Here is a 22,257-nt window from a genome sequence, read left to right on the forward strand (position 1 = left end):
CATCAGGCTCAGGCTGGCTCCGACACTCTCCATATGAAAGACGGAACATTAACACCTCTGTCCTGCACCCCCACGATAAAGCAACTATTGCCTTCTCCAAACCCCCCACAGGCTAGCTGAGTTTGCAAAACAAAACAAAGAGTTTGCCACTCGTCGTGGTGTGCCAAAACACTTAATTATAAACTTCAATATTTCATTCAAAACAATCTCAAAACGCTTTGTGACATTTTGAAAAGCCGTGGATGCATTACTGCCACTGGAACCATGAACGCAACAGAAAACTGGTTCTGATTTTATTGTTTGTCGTTTAAACGTCATATATATATTTTTTATTTTATTTTTATTTTTTTAACAGAACTGCTTTTGAAATTACGATTGGAATTATTATAGGCTACAGAAGTAAAGTCATTGTATAATATTTGTTCCTTGGTGTAAAATGGAAATGCATGGTGATTTTATTTTGTAAATAGGCTATAAGCAAAAAACTATGTTTTAGAACTATAGACAAATCTCTCTGCATCAACAATAGACTATAAAATGCATTAATAGGCTAATATAAAAATATCAGTAGTCTAAGTTAGTTCGGGATTCGAACCCGTGTCATCTAAATGATCAAGTAAGTTCAACCACACTGCCACGATTCACTCGTTGCGACATGGCCTAACGTTCCAGTGTGTGTTCGCTCACACGACCGAGAAGCGCTCTTCATTCAAAAGAACGCGCCGCCGCGTTTGTCGAACACTAATTCAACATGCTAAAACCTGGCTTTAGAACAATGCATAGCGCCTCTCGTCGTGGTGTGCCAAAAAATGTACAATACTTTAGTTTCATTTATTTCAGTGTTAATGTTTGAGTTTAAAAAATCCTCTACAGATTAAATTAACACAAAGTCGGCTATGAGAATCCTTTATAGGCTACGAAAAAAGCAAAGGGCTTACAGTCTTAACATTTAGGCTACTTTGCTTAAATTCGATACATTTATTTTCAGTAGGGCCTAATACATTTGTAGGGATGTAATTTCAGCTTTACCAACGCTATGTATTCAATTAAAGTTCCAAGAGGTCTGGTCTCTATATTTCCTTCCCAGCTGACACTAATATGCAAGTGCACAGCAAATCACAACTTGTGCTTGCTGTGAACGCAAGTTATTTAAGGTGTCTCAACTGTACACAGTCTACCCTACAGTGTGAATTCTGTACAAGGTTTCATTTAATTAAATTAATGTGCAGCCATTTGTACAAATAGAGTCTATAGGCCTACTATACTGTTGTAGCCATTAAATAATCTCATTTAGTATCATATTTGTTAAAATATTATAATGTTATTTTTTTCCATCTATGTTGAATATGAAAAGTGAACAGCACGAGTAAGATAGGATGCATTATATCGAGAGATGGATATGGAGTGGGTCAGACATGATTTTGACCACTTCATTAAGTTTTGTTTAGTAGAAAACCTTTCTCTAAAGTGAATTTTGTTTTCTATAAATTGTATCTTAATTTTAATAAATTTTTCATCAACCAAGTGTCTGGGTTTAATAAGTAAGAGAAGCAAATATAACAGACACTAATCATGGAGGCGCCCGCGCGGTCACTTGCATTGCACGTCAGCTGGAGCGCATCTCATCCTCCTAACTTAACGAAACTCAGCGTATGCCTCACACAGACATGAGAAATACATCAAATACACAAAGCTTGAAATGTCTTCAAACGAAATAATTCAAAACGAAAAGAAAAAGGCTACTCTCTGATTATGTCTTTATGTGCATTTCTCTCTAGGTGCGTTCACTACAAATATGGCGATCGTCAACTTCATCTTTGCAGTCGACACTGTCAGAAAACACTAGTTTATTGATAAAAATCAATGCACGCATCACCGGATTTACAAATACACATATTGCTTGTTGCACACACATATTATGTCGAAAAAACGAAATATTATGTTGAAATAACATCATTATTAATAATACATCTTTTAGAATATTTGATTAAATGCTGATTGTTGCGCTTGTTCAATTTAATAAAATTAAAACTTTAATTGTGATAATTAAAATAATTGAAAATTAAATATTTAGTGGCCAAGTTTTGCTAATTTATTATATAGGCTATTATATGCCTATTGCCTATATTAAGTAGGTCATATTAAGACAAGGCATATATTAAGTTATTTTAGCTGTTATGAGAAAAATAAATCTAACGAAATCTAAAATCTAAATCTAATAAATCAAAAAAAAAATTCTAACGCCAATTCAACATGCCAGAATAAAACCTGATTTTTGAACAATGCGTAACGCCACTCGACCTGGGGTGCGTTTCCCAAAAGCATCGTTAGGCAACTATGGTCGCAAGTTCCGTAGTTATTGCATAGTTCAACGATTTGGTGTTTCCCGAAACCATCGTTCCAACGAACGTTCGCAAACAGCATCACAAACTTGTGTGGTTGGAACGACAGCTCTTGAGCTGTGGTTAGAAGCATAGTTTCTAGTTTACATGAGATGTAGACTGAATAAATCCTTATCTTTAGCAAAATAAGCAAGCTGACATTCAGCACAACCCGTGTTATTTATTTAGAATACATACAAATGTAATTTACGTCTTTTAGTTTGTCAAGAGATTTAAAGCACCGTTTTTGAAGACTGCGCATGTGCGAACGTGCTCTACTATGTAAGAACGAGCCAAATAATGAGTCTTGTAATAATGCAAAATAACTGAGAAAAATTTGAAACGGTCTTCAGATGCCATGTCTGTAACTTATATGACAAAAGCGCGTTAATTCGATCTCAAACAGATTAATTAAAATAAGTTATTAGTCCACCACGTGCGAGACGTCATAAACCAACGTGGTTGAACGATACTTTGCGACATATGGTTTCGGGAAACAGTCGTGACTAGCTAGTTGATTTCTTCAACGATGCATCGTACTATGGTAGTTAAGCAGCGAGTTACGTCGTTGTTCGGGAAACGCACCCCTGGTGTGCCAAAACACTACATTTTAAACTTCAATTTTTAATTCAAAACAATCTCAAAACGTGTTGTGACATTTTTTTAAGCAGTAGCCTAGCCTATATAAGGGCATTGAAACCAGGATCTTAACTAAAACGCGTTCCGCGTAATCTCTCAAAAATTATGCCACACTACTCCATGTATTTTTTTTTTTTTTTAAGGACTGCTTTTGAAATCACTATAAATTACTATGCAATTGTATCGCTCACGAGAGCTCTTCATTTATCTAATTCCTCAATAGAATAGTAAAAATATTCAGCGTCATTGCTCCTAATATTGTCTCTATTTTTAACTTTTGATTCTATTTTTTCAGTTCTAAAATTGATTCTATCTTTGGTTCTATTCTGTTGTAGCCTAATAGGCCTATTTATATATATGAAAAATATTAGGGTTTTATATTTAACCCACTTACATTTTAAAATACGGCAATTGCTGCTGTTTTGCACAATGTCCCTTTGCGCCACCTGGCGGTCATTTCGGGAAAGACTTTGAAATGCGGCTGGTTTATTTTCGCCGCGGTGATTTCGCCGCGGCAGCTGGCGCGGCGGTAATAGGCATTCTGGTTGTCCACCATCTGTATATAAATATAGTGCAGTACCTTAAATGTCCAGTGGGAGGCGGAAAAGAAACACAGCTAAACATAAGCAACAGCACACCGCCAGTATAATAGCAACAGCGCCCGAGGTCCGCCCACAAAGTTACTTGCGTTTCGCGTTTGATACTTGTGTTTCAGATCGTTAAAATAGGGCCCAAAGTGTTTAGGTTAATTTTCTGGATGCAGATTATACTCAAAAAGGGCATTAAGCTTGTTAATAATATCATTTGAGAATGCTGCATATCAAAAAAGATACAAAGAACTAAATGAAAAAAAAACAACTGATATTTAATAAGCTTTATTTGCAATTCATTTACATATTGTAAATATTTTTGTACTTGTATTTTTGTTTCTGTTTTTTTTTACCTTTCTTCTGTCTGCCTATTTGAACTTTCATTATAATTGATGCAATAAAAAGAAAAGTGGAATCCATTTAAGGCCTCTGTTGATGTGTTGATGATGTGTCCCTCCCTTTCAAGCAGGGAAATTATGCACGAAACGAAAGAGCTTGACAAATACTCATATGTAATGGATAAACCGCGGCTAGTTGTGCATTCAGGGTGATACAAGACTCCTCTGTTTCAGTCCTGATCACCCTGTCAAGTTTATTCTGTCATAAGAACAGTTTGAATGTATATTATCTTTATTATATTATATTATATTATATATTATGCTTATTATACACCTACTTGCCACATAAGTAAATAACTGGACACAAAATATTGATTTGAGTTTAAATATCTTATCATGAAACTTAATGCTTCCACAAAGTAAAAATGTTCCTAGCAAGCAGATTTGAACCAAGATGGACAAACAAGCTCAACATTCAAACATTTTAATAGGGGTGGGGGAAAAAATCGATTCTTAGATGCATCGCGATGCAGACGTGGACGATTCTGAATCGAATCACAAATGTCAAAAATGTATTTTCTAAATGTTACTTGATAACGTAATGTTGAAAAAAGGCTCCTGGACAGTCTGTGGCGTGCAACTGTGCACATAACCGAGACGCATGATGGTTGAGTGAGAAATTCGACCGGCACCCTCTGCATTAAAATCTAGAGTAACTTTGGCTTCTATGAATTTGAAGGGAAAAAGACCTGGACAAGAGCCACACTTTATGCAAGTAGGGCTCCAGACTGCGTCCAAATGGGCGACAAGAGGTCGCACTGGTGCGACCACCACGTTGTCCAATTGATAAGAGCTGCAACTTCTGTTACATACAAGAAACATCAAACAGCAAACAAAACAAAAGTGAAACAAAACCATGCTTTTCGTTTGAGCTGCGCTGTGCGAAACGTTTAGCGCAGCGCGAGCTCAGAACCGGTTTACCCGTGGGCCGATCTCAATCACGCGACACTGTTATTACACAGCGCTGGGAGATCCAGTGAGATAAAGCGTTTGAATTCACCACAGAATTAATAACATTGCAGCGAGATCTAATTGGAAGCATTCAAATTTGGTGCAGAATTCCGTTTAAAAAACGTATCAGATCAAACAGCGCTGACGTGGAAACAAGGGCAACCTTAAAAGCTTCCACCCAACTTGGAAAAGGCAAAGCGAATTACAAACTCTATCGCAACATTTATTGCCAGATCACTTCCATTTGTGTACCAAGTAGTCACACAGTGAGAAAAAAGAAAATCTTTATAGAAAAAAAAGATGCATAGATAATCGTTTTATGATTGCATCGCAGTCTTCTGAATCGTAATCGAATTGTGAGGTGCCTAGAGATTCCCACCCCTACCATTTAAGGGATAACATACAGTCATAACACTTATTACACGGCTTTTCAGTAAATAACTAACTTTGTGGACATTAAATATTCATTTGATTTTAAACTCTTTCAAAATCTTATATGTGTATTATAATCCATTACAGCAGGAGTGTCCAATCCTGATCCTGAAGGGCCACTTCCTGCAGAGTTTAGATCCAACCAGCTCCATGACATTCAACTGGAAGTTTCTAGTCAGTCTGAAGACCTTGATTAGTTTGTACAGGTGTGTTGAATTAGGTTTGGAGCTAAACTTTGCAGGACAGTGACCCTCTAGGAACAGGTTTGGACACCCCTGCATTACAGTGTACAAAACAAACCTTCTGGCAACAATATTACAGTACTATTAATACTGTAATCCTCATATTTCCTTTTTTAATAAAACTGATAACTGTGTTGCAAAATGGCACCTGATGTGTTTGTAAGAAACAAGACCGAGCGAGTCCACAGTGTGATTCAAGAAACATGAAAGAAAGCGCTGGCTTCAGATACGTGTGATGCCAATTACATAATCAATTCAGAGATAATCAATATAAAACATCACATTTTCAAACACAAGTCTAAAGGCCATTGCACACTGAGTCCGAAATTCGCATCCGAAATTTTCGCACGTTAAAAAAAAAATTCGACCTCAAGTTATGTCAATCACGCTTGCACACTGTCTACGAATCTTTCGTCCGTAATAAAAAAAATCGGATCGGGTTCGATTTTCTGCGTTTTTCGCATCCACAGCCAGTATTTTGAGAGGTTTTTTGACAATTCAAAGCCACCGTACAAGCGAACGACAAAATCCAGAATGGCGTCTGACAAGCAGACAAGTGTCTGTCACACGCCGGCCGTGTGTGTGTGTGTGTGTGTGTGTGTCCGTCCGTCCATCCATACCTTAGACATACTGCCAGTCTCTGTTCAGGATCGATTGGTTCACGGAAATTGGTGGTCTTCTTTTTAATATGTGGCTCCAGTATCGCTAGCAAAGCATCAAACTGTTCAACTGACATTCTGAGGTAAATTTTGAATCGCTCGGGATAATTTCGCAACTCCTTGATAAGGAGGTGAAACTCTCCTTCCTCTCGGCGCAATCTCAGGATTGGATGGACCCAATATTTCCTCTTTCTTTTTCTCTTTTTAAGAAGAAAGAGGGCAACAAAATCATCCTCACTGCTTGACGAATCCATTTAGTATTTTTTGCGTTTTTTTCCGCAAAGGTTTAATAAATACGCATCGGACTCAGTGTGCAAGGTTTCTGTGCGTGACGAATTTTAAGGCTGACGAACACGAAAAAACGCATACGAAAATTTCGGACTCAGTGTGCAATGGCCTTAAAGGTGCCCTAGAATGTGAAATTGAATTTATCTTGGCATAGTTAAATAACAAGAGTTCAGTACATGGACATGACATACAGTGAGTCTCAAACACCATAGTTTTCTCTTTCTTATTTAAATCTCGTTTTTGAAAAACACCCCTGAAAAACAGGCGAATCTCCACATAACACCAACTGTGACGCAACAGTTGGGATCATTAATATGTACGCCTCCAAAAATTTGCATATGCTAGTAGCCCATGCTCAGTGCCAGGCGAAACTGCACAGCCGAATCATCAGAAGTTCTGCAGGTGAAGAAATAAGCAGGAGAAGGATCATAGGGAAAATGGCAGATCTATCTATAATCTATCTATATATAATCGGATACCGCTACAGTTTAATTCGAAGTTGTTAGTTGCTCTGCCCATTTCACTGCGGACTTTTTTTCTAACCTGGAACAATATCAAGCAGCCAGGCTTCTCTCGGCGTCTCATACTGACGAAGGGGGCAATTTCAACTAACGTTATATTCCCGCAAGCGGTAAGTAGTGATTTTACTAACGGTAATTTACACTGTGTTATTTAGATCCAGCGCGATATTGTTTTTTTACTCGAGAGACATTGTGGCTTGCAAACGAGCGAACGAAGCATGGCAGTTGCTCAGTGTTTGGATGTACAAATGAACACAAACATATATTTTTTAGCTCCTTCATCCGAGCCTCTGGAGAACCAGTGGGTTATGTGAATTTCTGATTTGTAATTGTTCAAATTCAGACAGATAATCTTTCTCTCAAAGTCGTTCAACACTATTTATGCATCAGTAAATCGCGTTGCAGTGATAAGATCTTCATTCACGCGATCAACAGACTGTCATCTGCTCAATGCTCACTGCAACCTTTTATGTGACGGGAATAGATCTAAATACTTAAAAAACTTCTCACGATTTATTAATCCCGATAGCTGTAATAGTAAAAACGTATAAAAGCTGTAATAGTAAAAGTTTTCCTGATAGCTCTACATTTAATGCCAGATATTTCATATGCAAGCATGTCAGCCAATCACAGCAGAGGGCGTTTACACTGAAGTCTCACAGCAGACACGCCCCTTCAAACTGAGTGTTCAAATAAAAGGATAAAATCAGGCTAGGAAATATGCCTTTTATTTCTAAATTATAACAAATTTTGATCTAAAAAACATACTAACATTATAAGGGCACACTAGGAAACATTATAAAATAATAAAATAATCCATTCTAGGGCACCTTTAAGAGTAAATGATGCATACCTGACATCAGTAAGATACATAGTGCTGAGTGTATGGAGCTGTATTCTGAGTGAACTGAGTGAAGGGAAGGATGGGTAAAGGGAAGTGGGGGAGAGGGAACAAATGTGAAGGAAGGACAGGAGATAAAGAAGCTTTCCCGCATCTTCACTCTGTGGGGTGTGGAGACAGATGCCTGTGTGTGTAATGTCTGTTGTAACGAGTTAGCTCAAGGGAGAAATATTAATAATAACTCATAACTTGTTATGATTAATTATGAATAGTTGGGTCAGTTAATTGGATTAACTTGATGTAGCTAAATTAATATTACAATCAATTAACCTGTTAAGCTGCAATGCCACTTTTGAAAAATCCCCAGAAATGACATACCCAAACTGAAACAGATACAGTTCATGAACCCTTAGTACTAAAAGCACAAGTATGATCTCATTTGAAAGCTGACACCTGGCAGTTTATTGTAACTGTAGATTTATTTTTATTTTTATAAATAGCTTCAAAGTTTTGTAAAGTTATTAGAAATGTATTTTTATGAAACATCTTCATGAAAATAAAATTGAAGTTGGCCCTGTATCAATCTAGAAATGCACTGCAGCTAAAGCCACATGTCTGACCATGTTATCTTTAAAATCTGAAGATGATAAGTCTAAAACTCTGTATTTAGTTAAATGTTTTTCAAGATCATGTCATAACTTTATTTTGATTAGACTCTAAAATGCTACTGATGTTTAGTCATCTTCTAAACATCTATTCAGTCTTTTGTCTCTATTGTTTTGTGGTGCAAACGAGCCCCATTCAGTCTCAGTCTCTCCTCCACACATTCACACCTCTCCAGCCTGGTTATGGCTCTAAATATGCATTTCTTTTGTCTGCATTATAATAAACAACTGGCTATTCACACTATTTCAATCCCTAATTTATTTTATCAAAGTTCTCACTTCACATTTGAAACTGTATCAAATGCCCTTCTTGAATAAAGAAACATTTCAGTAAGCATTCCTATTTAGAAAAAAATCATAAAAGAATAACTGCTAGGTGGCAGGTGCACCTAGGGCTAGCTAGCATGTTAGCTTAGCACTTTAATACACAACAATTTATGAGATTAAAACCATGTTTGTGCTCCAAACTTACTTTATAACGCAAGTCGAGTGTTTTAAATAATCTTCTGTGACCTAATTTGGCTTCAGATAAAAAAATCAGACAGAAAATATATTATTTTATAGTATTCTGCACGATCATAAATTCTATATCGATTAGCATTACATTATAAATATAATCTATTATTATGAAAATACCTGACATGGCTCGAAGAACACAGGTAAATCAAATATCATTGCAATCATGTTTATTGTCTTCAAAATGTCTTTATCTGCATGTTACAGCGATCTCTGTTAGCTGTGTGTATGTCACATGATTATGGCACTTCTTCATGTCTTCCATATATGGACTATACTGTGCATAGGGCGCCCTCAGGCTGCTGGTATGGATTGAAAACACAGTACATCAGAGTATCCAGCGCTCATAATTATTACATCGACGCATTTGGGTATAAATTCAATAAATATTATTCCTGTCTATAGAAATCTGATGTAAACCTATGAGAATCTATCAATATTTCTCCAAATCTGCAAATTTTTGAGCTAAAAGCCCTGAGGGACGTTGTTTTGTCAAGCGCTGTCATGACGACAGCACAGGAGGTTTTTTCTGAATGGGAGCGGCTTACGCTCATAATTCATATTAAAGGTATCACTCCTGACACAAATTAAGACATAACTGTCACTATAAGTTTCTCAGAATTAGGGCTGTGACGGTATGGGATTTTTTCTTACCGCGGTAAAGAAGCAACAAATCTCGCGGTTTGGCGGTTAACCGACCCCCCACCCACCCCAAAAATAAATAAATAAATAAATAAATTTAAAAAAATCACCCGCGGCCGCGTCACACACTGCAGAGGCGATCAAGAACGCATGTAGCTTGTAAATGACAATGGAAATGAATAACATAAAGCAGTATTCTTTATTAACAAATAAACAAATTAACAAATATTAAATTGTAAATATTAATAATTAACTATTAAGGCCGGCGACACACTGGCTGCGTGGTGTGAGTGTGGCGTTTCTGTTGCGTGTCAGCTGCGTGGCTTTTTTTTTTTATGTCTTTGCACACCAGAAACAGCGCTGCTGCTGCTAGGTGACATATAAGCCTCATTGGTAATATATTCGACATATGGGGAGAGAGTTGTGGAAGGCCTATACTTAATGTTAAACATAAATATATAACAGCAAAGACAGCGTCGGCAGTATTGATGGCAAAATAGGCTACAGAATATTTCGTTCTGTATTGACAGGTGCAATATTTGAAAATCGATAATATTTTTTTTAATTACATTTATATCTGCATTTATGTCAAAACCTAAACTTTCAAACATCAAAATGTAATTTATTAATATGTATTCATGTCAAAATGACATACAAACATCTTTTCCTATTCTATTTTGCCAGGAAACGCTTCCAACAGGCTTGCGTGAAAAATAGGCGTCGGTTCTATTTCTAGCATGCACGATTTTTTCCGCGCGGCTCGTGCCGCAACTGAGACGCGTGTCTCACGCAGGCAGTGTGCAAGCTCTAACCTGTTAACATGGGAGCCGAAATAAAAACGGACACGCCACGCAGCCAGTGTGTCGCCGACCTAAGGTAGGTGTGCTGCACTTAAGTCCAGCAAACGCCACAGGATGGTTAATTTTTCTAAGATGTGGTCTTAAGTTAGTGGTATTTCCTCGCGAGACGGATACTTTTGTGCGACAAATACGGCATATTGCCTTGTCCAAATTCACCGGATTCCCCTTAATTGTCACCTGCCTCAAAGGCGACACAGTATTTGGCTTAGACACTAGATTCGTGGCTATTTTTTAAATCATTCGGCTAGCGCCGTCCACTGTTATTGCCTATACCACATGAGAGAGATCGCTACTTGCAATTAAAATCTAACTCCAACTGTTTACGTTATGCTTGTCTTTTATGCCTGTGTTTGTTTGTATTTAATTGAACATTATCTGTAAACATCACAAGTACTGAAACCTAGCAGTTAATTAATAATAATCAGACACACACAAAAAAATAAATCCCCCATATGTTTAACGGACTGTCCCTCCCTTGCGCAGGAAGCGGTTTTTTTTCTCTCCAGAAGCCCTTGAACATGGGACTCGCAGATACAGTAAATTATAAGCAAATATTAATGTGTTTATAGTTCATATCACACACCATATGCACTCCTGTGACTTTCAAAAAAAAAGAAAGAAAAAAAGTGCGGTGATGACCTCACACCGCGGTAGGCATCTCATTAACGCGATATTGCGGTGATGCGGTTATCGTCACACCCCTACTCAGAATACAATAGTGGTCAAATACTGAAACTTGAGTCTTGTATCTTTTTAATAATGTATAATTTGTCAAGGTATAACATTAAATCTGATAGTAACTTTGAACTATTTAAAAAAAAAATGCTTCAGTGCGCCGGTGCACTGGCAAAGGTTAACAGGTTAATCAGTTTGTCTATTAATCAGTTGCTATTGACGACAGTCGTTATCATGAAATATCAGACCTCAGAATGTTGCGACTGACCAATCATAATCCAGTATTCCAGAGATTGTGTAATAAATTATTTTAATTCATGATGTGGAGGCAAAGATCCACTGGATGTGAAGAGAGGGATTGTGTGTGTGTGTGTGTGTGTGTGTGTGTGTGTGTGTGAATTACCTGCATCTGTGCAGCGTCTCTCTACTAATAGTGAAGCTTTAACTTTAATTACAGCAACATTACCACCTCATTACTTATAAATATAACGTAGCTTTTCAGTAGCGAAGCTATTTTATCAATAAAAGTCACGGGGCAGCATTGAAAACAAGTTTCTGTGATCCTGATTTTTTCTGCTTATGACATATAAGCGAATCAAACATAAATAAGTATTACATATTTGTCACTAATATACAAAGATTATTTTACTAAAATGAAGGTTATATTCTTAAAATTTTGTTGAATAAATGATTTAAGGAGCTGTTGATGAGATATTGTTGAATGGCCACATTCTGTTGTTTGATGGATGAACAGACGTAAAGAGAGACTGAATGAAGGTAAATTTTGAGATTGTGAGAAGTGTTGTAAAAAGCAATGGCTTCTGCTAGTCCTTACTGAGTTGTAAATCTTGTTAATTAATCCATAATAAATATACATGTTTTTTTTTATCTTATGGCTTTGATTTTGAGTTTATGGACCAAAATAAACTAAATACATATCAATAGAAGTCATATATAAAATCATCATTTACAAAGAGCCTTTTTGTCCTTGTGCATATGGTAGCGTGTTTTCCCCGTAGAAAATATAAATACTTAAAAAAGACCATGCTTAAATTAGATTAGACCTGTTAATGGTGCCGTGGATTAAGTCTCTTTCTGATTGTGAAGTTCCTGCTACAGGATTCTTCGATGAATAGAAAGTTCAGAAGAACAGTATGTATTTGAAATAGAATCTTTTGTGACATTATAAATGTCTTTTCTCCAACTTTTGATCAATTTTATTCATCCCTGATGAATAAAAGTATGGATTTCTTTTATTTATTTCCCCCAAAAAATAAAATAAAAATTCTTACTGACCCGATACTTTAGAACGGTAGTGTTTAATGTTACAAAAGCTTTCGATTTCAGATAAATGCTGTTCTTTTGAAATTTCTATTCATTAAAGAATCCTGAAATAAAAATTTAAATAACTGTTTTCAACATTGATGATAATGAGAAATGTTTCTTTAGCATCATATTAGAAAAATGTTTGAAGAACATTATTTCTTACCATTCATTCGATCCAACCGACTGCGGCATTCAGTCAGATTTCATTTTGAAGTGTTGAGCATTATAACCAATCACATGTGTTTCTGTTGAATGTGATTGGTCACTGTGCCACTCTGTCTGAATTCTGACTGAAACTCTCCCATTATAAAATAACAAAGAGCAGATTCGACGTAAGAGATTCATGTCGCAGTGTCGTCAGCTTCCGTGCTTTTAACGGGAGTGTTTTCTGAGAGTATTTAAACTCGCACGATAGCCCTGTTGGTCACATCTGCTCCCTTTCTGGATACAGTTAATGTTAATATAATTTATTCATCATGCTCATAAGACTATGTGAAGTCTTCATTTTCTAATGCATAAAAAGCATTAAAATAATTAATAAATGGTTCTAAGATTGTTTAATCTGTGTAGCCAGAATATTACATGCAGTTTCCCCAAACACAAAAACATTTAATCTAGGCTATCTATTAAACGACATTAATAATAATTGTTACAATATCAAGTGATATTAAATATTTGGGACAATATCTTAGTTTTTCATCTGTTGAGAGGTGATCCAAATATTCGTGTCTTGAAACAGAACGAAATTGACCAGCTTGTGCAGTGTCTCTACGGAGAAGCCAAGCCGCCATTTTGGTCCATTGTTTATCCCTTCAGGCCACCGCACAGGTCACGTGACGTAACTGAAAACTACGAATAGACTGAATGGGCACTTAGTAGATGAAAGAAAAAACACATGAATAAGTCGCTCTGAGTGAAACGAAAAAAATAAGAAATTTGTGTCCGTAAACACAAATCAACAAACTACGTTTCTATACTACATAGAATTACCTTGAGATCAGGCTGAAATTTTAGACGGAGACTTCTGCGTTATCTTTAACACTTTGTTCGTTGTATTCGCTGTAGGCTTATTTCTATATGTTGAGTTATTATATTTCTATATTCTGCTATATTAGAATGATTTCTGAAGGATCATGTGACACTGAAGACTGGAGTAATGATGCTGAAAATTCAGCTTTGATCACAGGAATAAATTACACTTTAAAATATATTAAAATAGAAAACAGTCATTTTTAAATTGTCATAATATTTCTCAATATTACTGTTTTTTTAATAGTTTTTTTATCAAATAAATGCAGCCTTGGTGAGCAGAAGATATATATATATATATACAGATTGTACTTTTAAGTGGCCAGTAAATGAACAATGTGCCTATTATTAAAATATCAGACTTATTTGGTGGACGCTTCTGCTACCTGTACTGTATAAAATACATTAGTGCGTGATTTAGGATAAAAAGCATAACATGTCTGAACAGGTCATGTCTGTGACAAAGACAGACATTAAAATGCAATATAATTTTATGTTAGACTCACATGAGTCACATTTTCATCATTATGTCCTTGCAAAATACATTTTATAGGCTATTTAAATGTCAAAGAAATATGTTAATAATAATATTAAATAAGAATAATTCCACAATGTGGTAATTAAGGTTGCTAAAATGGGACGGGATATTTGCATGTGTAATTTTAATTAAAAAAAGTTATTGTAACATTGTTTTACACTACAGTAATGTTCAAACGCCCATGACAAGCAATGCAAAACCATTAATAACTGAATCAATATTTTATTTCTTTTTGAGCTGTACATTAACAAATATACTCTGTGGTTCTCACACGTTTATGAGCTCTGTCACTTGCTGTCAATTCGGCTATGAGAGGTAAACACATCCGTTGCATATTATTGGCTTCAGTATACGCTATAACTGAGAAAGAAACATGACTGCCCCCTACTGGTAATGTACGTCATGTGCAAGAGAACTTCACAACGGAATCCCTTTCTCTCTGATGCGCATTCTTAATGGCCACATCTGTAATTACATGTAACATATGTAAAAAGGACACTGTTAAATAAAGTGTTATCGAATATTCTTGCAATTTTTATGATATGGAAACCAACCCCCTCAAGCAGTTTGTAGAAGCGGGTCAGAACTTTAGACTGGACCTGTTAATGGTACCGTGGATGAAGTGTCTGATTGTGAAGTTCCTGCTTATCTGAGCTGTAGATCCTGAACTGAGAGACTGAAGAGTGTCATTGTTCTTTACAGGTTGAGGGATTGTGGTGTTACAAAGGAAGGTTGTGTTGCTCTGACTTCAGCTCTGAGATCAAACCCCTCACACCTGAGAGAACTGAGTCTGTCTGAGAATAAAGTAGGAGATTCTGGAGTCAAGCAGCTTTCTGATCTACTGCAGGATCCTCACTGTAAACTGGAAATACTCGGGTAAGATTTGATAGAAGTCTCAAATGGTAAATAATAATTGTCACACAAAAAATCTATTTTGAAATTACTAATGGGACTGTTGCTTTTATTTTCATTAGATTCTTTCCAATGTGTCTGACAACATTTTACAATATTATTAATAGTATAAACGACTGGATGGTGTAAAGATGTGACAACCGTGTTCATATACAGATACTGTATGTTGATGATTTTTGGGTATTTGTATAAAAAAATTATATTCAGTTACACTTTTTTTGAAGGTGTCATTGTTACAGTGTAATTATATATTTAGGTACTGAGTAATATTAAGCAACTACATGTACTTACTATAGGGTTAGGGTAGGATTAGGATTTGGTTGTGGGTAAGTTGCATGTAAATATGCATAATTTACTGTTATTACTGTGGTAAGTTCATGTAACATATGTAACAAGGACACTGTTAAATAAAGTGTCATTGAATATTCTTGCAATTTTTATCAAATGGAAACTAATCCGCTAAAGCAGTTTGTAGAAGTGGGTCTGAACCTTAGACTGGACCTGTTAATGGTGCCGTGGATTAAGTGTCTGATTGTGAAGTTCCTGCTGATCTGAGCTGTAGATCCTGAACTGAGAGACTGAAGAGTGTCATTGTTCTCTACAGGTTGAGGATATGTGGTGTTACAGATGAAGGTTGTGCTGCTCTGACTTCAGCTCTGAGATCAAACCCCTCACACCTGAGAGAACTGAATCTGTCTGGAAATAAACTAAGTTACTCAGGAGTGAAGCTGCTCTCAGATATGGAGAAGGATCCACATTATAAAATGGAGACGCTTGAGTGAGTAGTTATTATTAAAAAATTTCATATTTTAATTGAAAGTTCGTTTAGTTTCTATTGTTGTTGTTTTTAATCCCTAAATGATGTATTTTGAGAGAATGTCAATTGCAATAGAAGATAATGGTAAATATCACTAGTTTCTTTATCATAAATAAAAACTGAGCCAATGACATAGAAAGAGGACAGTCATACTGGATTATAGATTAATAGATTATAGAAAGGTTAAAGGTCATCATTCATGGTGACTTAGATACGAAATCAGAATGTTTAAAATAGCTTTATCAATCAGTATTATATTATAATCTCTCACTTAATCATCCAAGTAGTTTCATTTAGTTGTTTTAAAGTGGATAATGCAATAATTTCGCACACATTTGACTGTCTGTGTTTTACTTACAGGTTATAAATGTTAGTCTGACCCTCTCTGGATCAGCTGATGGTGAATAAAGAGCCACTACAGACACAATCACATTCAACAGAATCAACAGACACAAACCCACAGTGATCATCACACACACGTGTTTGTGTAACTTTACAGAATGATCCAATCCAAAGTCAAACAAGGAAACCTTCAACCAGATGGAACTGGATAAATATTCTGAATGTTCAGATCCAATCTGACCTCTGACCTGTAATGCCTGAATCATAATCATACACTGTTCGTTCGTTGGTCAGAGGAGAACTGAGCGACTGAGTCTGATTTCTCCCAAGGTTTTCTTCTCCATTCTGTCACTGATGGAGTTTGAGTTCCTGCCACTGTTGCCTCTGGCTTTCTTAGTTGAGGACACTTAATATTCAACAATATTATTGATCTCCTGCATTGACACCATTATATGAGAACTGAGCTGAGCTGGACGATGACATCACTGTTTTCTCCAGAGCAGCTGTATAGATAAATTAACTAAATTAATAACTTTTTTTACAACAGAAATTAATCCACACTGAATTTACTTAAGCTGGACTACAACTCTATTTTCTTCTAGATCTGCTGTACAGCTGAAACAAACTTATTTCATTGGTGGTGGTTGAGGAGATTTTCACCTTTCTATGTAAAGCGCTTTGAGTGACGAGAAAAGCGCTATATAAATGTAATTTTATATGTAATTTTAAATGTAATTTTAATTATTATTATTATTATTATTATTTTCCTGTTATCACTGTAAAGCTGCTTTGAAACAATCTGTATGGACTAGTTGCACATGGCCGCCATTTTGGATTGCGGATCAGCGAGTGTGCGCTTAGACACTTCCGGTTTCGCATAATACCCGGTGCAGGGAGCCGGAGAAAGCCAAAAATGATCTTTTATAGTTGTTTATAGTTGATAATCAATTATCACTTAAAAAACTACTAAGATCCTTATTACTATCACACGAGCCAATGGCAATTAAATGCACGGATGCATAGTCAGGTTAATGAATGAAATACAAATGTTCACGAACAGAAGATTATATTTGACTCATGCTGCATACACATACGCAATGACAATTATGCCTACTGTAAATATAGAGTTACAACTACGATTAGAGTTGTTTGCATAAAATGCGCCGTGAACATTCACATGTTTGCCCTGTGATGGGCTACAATTTATCTCCATTAATACTATTTTCTCAATTCTGCGCATATATTTTTATTTACTTACATCAATTGCTCGATCAATATTATCATAAAATATTTTACATTTACATTTTTAACTGTAGGTACCACAAACAATTTAATGTAAGTTTGTGTATATTTTACACGTAGTACAATACTGTATGTGCTGCTTATAAACACCAGACAGATAATGATTTATGGAACAGATCTTTACTCATCTCACTTGCGAAAAATAAATGCAGTAATAGAAAGCATAGAAGCGCACAGGAGAAATACACTGAAAATTATATGCATTTAAAAATGTGGTCGATTTGAAGTCCTCCCTCCGGATCTTCTGCACCCACTTATGCCCGTACCGCAGCGTCAACAGCTGACTTAACTGTTGTTGTAACGTGACCAAATGGTACATGATGTGCTGAGGCTGTCACCCTCTGAAAGGCAAGTCACCTCTCTTGAGTCCTAAAAACACCCATTGTGAAAAAATATCTCTGTGGTAATGGAACTCGGTCGCTGTTGTCTCTCGCTCTCGCTGTCTCCCGCTCTCGCTGTCAGATCACCGGAAGTACTGGCCCACACACTCAAGTTCGAACGTCAACGGTCGCCGTACACGGAGCGAATTGTAAAAAGCGACTTGACTTTTGTTTCTTCCATTTATACTGGCAAATGCTCTACTACAAACATCTCCTTATATAATATTTATTTAATGACTCAATTTGAGTAATTCAGCCCTCCAAACATATTAAAAATGCCTTTGATTATAGTAACATTCACAAGTGAATCATCTATTGCATTTTATTTCATTTTTATTTAAAGGAACGATGCATTGCCACTTTTACATTTTTAAATTAAAAACAAACTCAGTTGATGAAAAATACAACGTACAATGAGCATTGCTAACACACTGTTCCTCAATTACATTGTTATACGATAGGGGTCGCTATTACACATCCTCTGAGGAGTATTCATCATATGCATCTGTATATTTAAAAATCATGCTTTCCCCCGTTATTGTTAATCACGGAAGCTACACCAGATATTTTTCAAAGAGATTTCTATTTATTATTTATATTCATGTGTCAGACAGAGAGAAACACAGGCGAGAGAAACAGGCATTTAATAATAAGGCTATAGGTGAGGTGGTCTTCATTACCGATACCTCTGTTCCCCATTTCTCTATCCTCTCACCCCGTCATGTCAGCTGTCTATGGTTTCTTAGTGTTTCTCCTCCCTCACCCCCTCATGCCTCTATTTCTCCTTCCTCTCACCCTGTCATGCCTTTATGTTTCTCTGGGCTGGTACAGTAAGGATTGAGCTTAAATACACCACTGAACGACTTTCAACTTCATTGTAAGGTAGAAAAACATGTTGCTTATGTTTAAAAATGGAATGTATACCTCATGCTTACAAATGGTTAGGGATGCACCGATGCTCCAGAATGAGTCCGATACTTTCATTTTTGGTACTCGCCGATACCGATACCTGTATTTTCACTGCATTTGTAATTTTTAAATGTATTGGTAGAGAAACCAAAAGAATATAAATCATATTAGTTGGCTTAATTTGTTCATCAAATAAATATTTCCTTCAGTTATTTTCATGCTTAATTAAGCCTGCTAAAATGCATTGTATGTGTCACATCCATAGAAAGGCAGCAGACAAGGCAGATGTAAACAAATAACAAGTTTATTGAAGTGCAGAGTGAGCGATGCAGGATAACTTGAGTGCGATGATAATAAAGCAGATATGGTGAACACTTAGCTGACTGTGAAGCAATGTCTTTGTAGAATACTGGTGAACACGATGACGATGGACGAAGGAAACCACAGGACAACAGGAAAGTATCTTCAGGTTGGTCTTCAGGTAAGGTGAGTCTGTAGCGTTGAGAGACGAGACCAGACACAGAGGTGCGGGACACTGTGACTAAAATAGTGAGTGCAATCATGGCGTGCAAGGTGCCGGTGATTAGAAATCAGGTGACTGTGATCTGGTTTAATGATCGGGTGCAGTGGGCAGGAGTGATGACGTAGATGGCTCCGTGACAGTATGAGCTTATGTTACTTTCACTCTTCGTTCTATTGCTCTATCATATTTCAAATAATCTTTAATTTAACAGTACAGCACATATTTAGAGCAGCTCCAACAAGGCTCAGTGCTGAGGATTGGGTCAGTGGGTCACATGTTTAGACACCAGTGAAATATCAATTCTTTATTCCAATTTTGATACTACAACAAAAAACTACAGTGTAGCGACAATGAGTATGAACCAAACACAGACTAATGAACCTTCTCGATGAACCAAGAGGAAGATTTGGTCAGGACTTCGTATCCTCATCAATCTTGTCACAGGATCCAGGCGCCAACCAGTCGGGCTATTTAAAAGAGCCCCCAGCACCAACACATAACTGGTCAAATGCTAGCTTTGTTGCCAAATTACTGATTGGTTAAGAGAAAGACAGAGACCAAGGTCTGACACAAGGGTCTTCACATCCCAGAGCCATAACTCACCCAGGCTCCAGAGAGTCTGTAACCAAAGACTTTTATTGGTTAACTGAAGAACTAGTCAACTTCGATAGTTTGCAAGACGGATTGAGACCAGCAGATGTTGTTTTCCCCCACAACATTCCTGACCCCTTCCCCGTTGGGACCTCTGAACGAACAAACAGAGTCCTTTTCTCTCTAAACCAGAAAACTGAGATTTTTCCTACAGTATACATAAAACTCATTCAAGAACAATTTTCAATGGACTTACAATCAAACATCATGCAACTACATAACTCTATTTTGTGTCTGCAACTTATATGTGTGTTTAATATGCTTAGATACCATATAACTCATGTAATGTTATAACTGTTAGATGTTTGAATGAAAGTGTGTTGTGTTTCATATCAGTATGATCGTATGCTCTTGATTCAAAAGATGGCTTGATTGAAATCTGTGTAAAATGTTTCATATTCTTATAATACTGATCATGTCTAAACTGTGGCATCTGTTCTCTCTGTTAGTAAGGAAACCCCCCAGATAAGATAATTTACGATCAGAACTGAAAAGAACGCCACCTCCTAAAGTTAGCCAGTGTCTAATTTGCCAGAACTCATCCTTGGAGGTTGGACAAACTTTGAGTTTAAAATCTTAGACCCGAAACAAAGTTCTCTCTTCTCTCGGCTCTCTAACTCTGCTCGTTCAAAATGTTCTGATAGAGAAGAGCTCTGCTCTCTCTGCTCTCTCTGCTCTCTATCTCTGGGTTCACCCCCAAGAAACGCTCTGCTACCACTCTCAAGAGAGATGGGCAGAAAAAGGATGAAGATCTCAATCAGACTAGTAACCATGTAAACGCAGAGACAAAGAACCCAAATTAAGATCAGAAGAACGGGTTCAACAGCTTTATTCAAGCCATCTTACTACTCTCGTCTAAGTTGTCTTTTCTTTTCTAAGTTTTCCTTTATTTTCTGTTGTGAGTCTCGGTTCTAAGTTAAGTTTTGCGACAAGATTTCGAGCCACGTTTCTTCTGCAAAGCCAGCTTCAAACAAAGACTTTCATTCCGCCAGCACACCACGTGACTGGCCGCCCCAGACCCAGGCACGCAACAAAAGGGAATCCCCAAAAGCAAAGACAAGCAAGTATCTCCAGACTAAGAGCTGAACTGGTGTATGGATATAAATTGAATAACCTGTCTAAGAAACGATAGAAGGGTTAAATTAATGATGGATGGTTCGTTCCAGGTCATGTCTTATAAGTGCATAAACTTGGGATTTCATCATCTCACTCTTAAACTCACTCTTAAAACGTAATCTTTCCTTCCTCTTTTCCTTCTGCAACTCGTATGAATGTGTGTGTTTGTGTTAGATATTAGTTTTATGTGTTAGTATATAATCAATAAAGTATTGTTTGTATTTGAACAAAGAGATTACTTGTTATCTGCTTATACATTTTATTGTCTTGAACTTCGATCTAAGTTACCGATGCTTTTACCCGTGATTATTTCTTAATTTATTGTTAGCTGGGGATTAATTCTTTCTTGGCCAGGAAGATATTATATTTCCTAGAGTTAATAACTGTTTATGCTTTCTGTTCATGCGATGAACTGATAGACTAATCATACAATTGATTCTGCTACAGTAAATTCTGAAAATAATTAAAAATAATTAAAATATTAATTATTGATCATAATCCGTTATGAATAATAATTAATTAGATTTATACGTGGGCGTATAAACGCTGCAACAGTAATCAATCAAATGTGAAAAAAAAACAATGCATATTCATTACTGAATAAATTAAATATAGATGGATATTTTTGTAAAGTTACAAAAGGTAGCCTATTTAGTCAAGAGCAGCGAGTAATTTATTTGTCCTTTGTTTGATTAACATTAAAACACAGCAGCAGATTTAAGACTGCTGGCCCTTTAAGACCAAACGCACGTATCCCATTTAAATATACTGTCTATGTTCACTTGAATTCATAAGTACAAGCAAGAGACGTGAAAGACAATTCAATTCAGTTTTAGCGCGCTGAGACACTGGTTTTCGGGGCGCGCGCTTTGGATGTTTGTGTTCATGGAACTTCTTGACCTGCAAACGTCCTGTAATAATGTAGGGAATCACTCGTTAAACATCAGTTAACGTAAATAATAAGCTACATAATGCCTCGTTTTACTTTATTTGCCATTGACATTTGACTGAACTACAAACTTTCCACTGACGTCTGTAAAAAAAGTGATGCGTTCGTGCCGCTGCGCGCTCAATCCACTGCTCGTTTTTCTCTTCTCACCTGTGCACCATAG

The 22,257-nt window shown here is 36.5% G+C and overlaps 2 protein-coding genes and 1 long non-coding RNA gene across 3 annotated transcripts in view; 2 read left to right on the plus strand and 1 right to left on the minus strand.

Moving 5' to 3' along the window:
- LOC309511315 (uncharacterized protein) overlaps positions 1 to 22,257 on the plus strand; it is a 224,296-nt gene that overhangs the window by 117,060 nt on the left and 84,979 nt on the right. Inside the window, exon 17 of the mRNA XM_082186420.1 lies at positions 14,896 to 15,069. Within this exon, the coding sequence (XP_082042546.1) occupies positions 14,896 to 15,069 (174 nt within the window). The remainder of the gene's footprint in view (positions 1 to 14,895; positions 15,070 to 22,257) is intronic.
- Positions 1 to 22,257, minus strand: part of LOC309511370 (uncharacterized protein) — a 220,937-nt gene that overhangs the window by 116,942 nt on the left and 81,738 nt on the right. The gene's annotated exons all lie outside the window — the stretch shown is intronic.
- Positions 9,355 to 13,942, plus strand: LOC309511456. The gene is made up of 3 exons (XR_014210638.1): positions 9,355 to 9,752; positions 11,345 to 13,865; positions 13,903 to 13,942. It is a non-coding gene; the product is annotated as an uncharacterized lncRNA (long non-coding RNA).

The sequence above is a fragment of the Leuciscus leuciscus genome, assembly GCF_965113295.1.
Source record: "Leuciscus leuciscus genome assembly, chromosome: 12".
NCBI lineage: Eukaryota > Metazoa > Chordata > Actinopteri > Cypriniformes > Leuciscidae > Leuciscus > Leuciscus leuciscus.